This window comes from Otolemur garnettii, unplaced genomic scaffold (genome assembly GCF_000181295.1).
Source record: "Otolemur garnettii isolate 467f Iridium unplaced genomic scaffold, OtoGar3 scaffold00010, whole genome shotgun sequence".
Lineage (NCBI taxonomy): Eukaryota > Metazoa > Chordata > Mammalia > Primates > Galagidae > Otolemur > Otolemur garnettii.
The window spans coordinates 2,444,239-2,448,243 of record NW_003852405.1 but is presented as its reverse complement, the minus strand read 5'-3'; the positions used below and the strand labels follow the sequence as shown (position 1 = coordinate 2,448,243).

The 4,005-nt window shown below is 37.3% G+C and overlaps 1 protein-coding gene across 2 annotated transcripts in view; it reads right to left on the bottom strand.

Annotated features, from left to right (window-relative positions):
- Positions 1-4,005, bottom strand: part of WDR47 (WD repeat domain 47) — a 71,839-nt gene that overhangs the window by 24,767 nt on the left and 43,067 nt on the right. For both annotated transcript variants that reach the window (XM_003784081.2, XM_012801743.1), the window contains exons 7-8: positions 2,652-2,830; positions 1,059-1,313 (exon numbers count right to left, since the gene is read on the bottom strand). In XM_003784081.2, coding sequence (XP_003784129.1) covers positions 1,059-1,313; positions 2,652-2,830 — 434 coding nt within the window. The remainder of the gene's footprint in view (positions 1-1,058; positions 1,314-2,651; positions 2,831-4,005) is intronic.

The following is a 4,005-nucleotide window of genomic DNA, read 5'->3' as shown; positions in this document are numbered from 1 at the left end:
AAAAAAAAAAAAAATGTTTTACTTTAACAATAGATGAAAAAATGCTCAAATATTACCATGGCATAAATTAACACTGTTTACTAATGATGGCAAGATAAAAATCTTTCCCCATTAGTGAAAACACAAATATACAAAGCCTTCGACTGCTATAATTGCCAGAACTGCCAATACTGTCTTGCTGCAATTACTCCATCATATTGTAAAACATCTTCCTATGTTCTGAAAAATCTGTGAGTTTTTAGATTATTTGTTGAAAGATGCCAAGGGTAAGAAATAAGAAAATCAGGAAGATTTAGAGACCCCAAAACTATAAGCTCTCTGATGGCTTATAAAAACATAATTTCCAGCTCAGTGGCTAGGATGCCAGCCACATACACGGAGGCTGGTGGGTTCGAACCCAGCCCAGGTTCACCAAACAATGACAACTACAAGAAAAAAAAATAGCTGGGCATTGTTGTGGGCAACTCTAGTCCCAGCTACTTGGGAGGGTGAGGCAAGAAATCACTTAAGCCTTGGCTTGGCACCTGTGGCTCAAGTGACTAAGGCACCAGCCACATACACCTAAGGTGGTGGGTTCGAATCCAGCCCAGGCCGCCAAACAACAATGATGGCTGCAACCAAAAAAAAAAAAAAATAGCTGGGCGTTGTGGCAGGCACCTGTGGTCCCAGTTACTTGGGAGGCTGAGGCAGAAGACTCGCTTGAGAGCTTGAGGTTGCTGTGAGCTGTGAGGCCACCGCACTCTACCAAGGGCGACATAGTGAGACTCTGACTCAAAAAAACCAAATAACAAACAAACAGAAAAAAACAACAACAGAATTTCCTTGACGGTGGTAAAGAAGCAAAAGAAAAAAAAAAGAAGGAAAATAAAGGCATAAAGAGACTCAAAAGTTGGTAGAAAAGAATATAGATAAATGAAGATCTGCTAGAAAAAGATTTGGTAAGTAGTGAGCTCCAAAACCTTTTATTTATAAGTCTCCAAAGAGAAATTCAACCTTCTATATTTCTATTCATTACTAGAAAGTTAATATTTCCAGCATTTTCAAAGTTAAGAACTTACATTTGGCTTCCACTAGGTGGTTCCTCCAGAAAAGGTATGTGATTTGTTGATCCAGGATTACGAGGAGTGCTTGTGTGGATATTTGAAGAGTCATGTGTTAATTTCTGACTAGAGTCTTGGGGTGGTGTGGCAAAATTAGACACAGAACTATTAGATCCATTGCCTTTGCTCCCATTACATTGCTGGTTGAGCACTGATACCTCATTACCAAGGTTATCCATTCCAATATTTAATTCACCAAGCTTTTGAATGGACCTATAAAATTAAAGAATGCAATTATTTTAAAATAAAAAATCATTACATTTTTAATGTATAGAAGATTAAAAGCTTGAGAACATAAATATATGCACAATAATATATAATAATGTATATTTTAATGCAAACTTAGCATTAAAAATTACTATCATCAGCTTAAGACATAACCAAGATAGTGAAAGATCTGAATTTTCCCATAGTATAACAGTGTAAAGGAGACAGGCATAATGGTTATCACAGACTTTTTAAGGACACCTTTTATAGTAAAAAAAGATAAAAAATCTATTTCTTCCTCTGTATAACTTCAGCTTAATTTTCAATTTGAAATTTAATTCTCAAAAATAGTCAATAACAATATCACCACTATCAAAATTTCTCACCAATAAAACAAAACAAAATAAGTCATTTTCTTTTTTTTTTTTGAAGACAGAGTCTCACTTTGTCACCCCCAATAGCTACTTGGGAGGCAGAGGCAGGAGACTCGCTTGAGCCCAGGAGCTGGAGGTTGCTGTGAGCTGTGGCATCGTAGTCCTCAGACTCTTGAGCTCAAGCGATTCTCCTGCCTCAGCCTCTCAAATAGCTGGAATTACAGGCACCTGCCATAATGCCTGGTTAGTTTTAGAGATGGGGTCTCGCTCTAGCTCAGACTGGTTTCAAACTCATGAGCTCAGGCAATCCCAGAGTGCTGGGATTACAGCCGTGAGCCACTGTGTCCAGTCCCCAAATAAGCTGTTTTCATTCCATTTGTCTCAAAAAATAAAAATAAAATAAAAATACATATATTCTGTTTTATTGATTTTTTAAAATACACACATATATATGTATATATCGCCTATAACTAAAAACAATATAGTTCATGTTGTTTAGGCAGAAATTGTAAGAAAGAGTCATTTTAATTATTGAATCCCAAAGAATCTGTAGGTTTAAGCATTCATAATAACAATAACAACACAGTACTTACAATGTGCCAGGTAGTATTCCAAGCACTCTAAACAGAGTAACTCAGTTAATCTTGGTAACCTTGTGAAATAGATAAGGAAACAGGCAAAATAAATTGAGTAACTTCCCCTAGATCCCCAGCTACCCTCAGACAGAGCTGGATCTACTTGGCAGCCTGGGTAATGAACACCACTCTTCAGCTCTAGTTGCTTAAGGCAGAAGGACAAAACTAGATGAGCCCAGAACGCTGTGACTGGAAGACCGTATGTAACTCCTATTACTTAAAACACTTAAAAAGCCTTAAAATTTCAAACTATACATAGAAAACAGCAGTTATTGCATGCTTTAAATAGCTTTCAAATAATTCCTTATATTTTAAAAAGTGACTTAATGACCTACCTATTAAGGAATTGTTCCGTAAGGTTCTGCTGCTGATCAGGACCATCCTCCTGATTCACACCTCCTTCAAGCAACATCTGTTGGTATATCTGTCGCTGCTGCTCCTTCTGTTCTAAATGTTGCTGATACCGTAATCTTTGCCTATAATATTCTTGAAATTGTTCTGTTGAATCTCGAAGCTTAAAAATATTAGAAAAAGCAATGTATTTGAGCAGATTATCACTGAATATGTTTTCACTCAATGGTCTCTTTTATAAATGCTGAATAAAATATACAACTATATTTAACAATTACAAAATACTTAATATATCACTCTTTGAAAAGTAACATCATATCTGTTAGTTTACTCAAATTGATCAGTTAATTTGCTTTTTTCCATAGCAAGAGACTGACCAAAATGATCCTTGGTTCCTTGACTAATCAAAAAACAAAAACAAAAACAAAAACAAAACATAGTGAGTTATAAGAGGGATATGTCAAAGAATATGAACATAAAGATTAGTAAATATTTGCCATTTTTAAAAAAACACACGCTAATGTACTGCATTAATATTTAATAAATATATTAACTTTGTCAAAAATATTTAATATAAGCATATAAATGGCCTTATAGGTTTGTTTTGTTTATTATTTTTTTTTTTTGAGACAGAGTCTTAGGCTGTTGCTCTGGGTAGAGTGCTGTGGCATCACAGGTCACAGCAACCTCAAACTCTTGGGCTCAAGAGATTCTCTTGCCTTAGCCTTCCAAGTAGCTGGGACTATAGGCACCCAACCACAACACCCTGCTTTTTTTTTTTCTTTGATGCAGTTGTCATTGCTGTTTTAGCTGGCACGGGCCAGGTTCAAACCTGCCAGCCTCGGTGTATGTGGCTGGTGCTCTACCCACTGAGCTATGGGCACTGCCGTGTTTTGTTTATTTTTGAGAAAGGGTCTCACTCTGTTGTCTGGGCTAATTACAGCTTACTGCAACCTCAAATTGCAGGCTCAAGTGATTCTCTTGCCACAGTGTCACAAGTAGCTGGAACTACAGGTATGAACCACCACACCTGGCTGCTGCTTCTGCTGCTACTGCTGCTGCTTCTTTTTACTATTACTATTATTTTGGTAGAGACTGGTCTTGAATTAACTGGCCTCAAGTGATAATCCTACCTCAATCTCTCAGACTGCTACGACTACAGGTGTGAGCTTTAAATATTAGAAACAAATAGGCCAGATGTGTGGCTCATGCCTATAATCCTAGCACTCTGGAAGGCCAAAGCTGGAGGATCTCTTTTTTTTTTGAGACAGAGCCTCAAGCTATCCCCCTGGGTAGAGTGCCCTGGCATCACAGCTCACAGCAACCTCCAACTCCTGG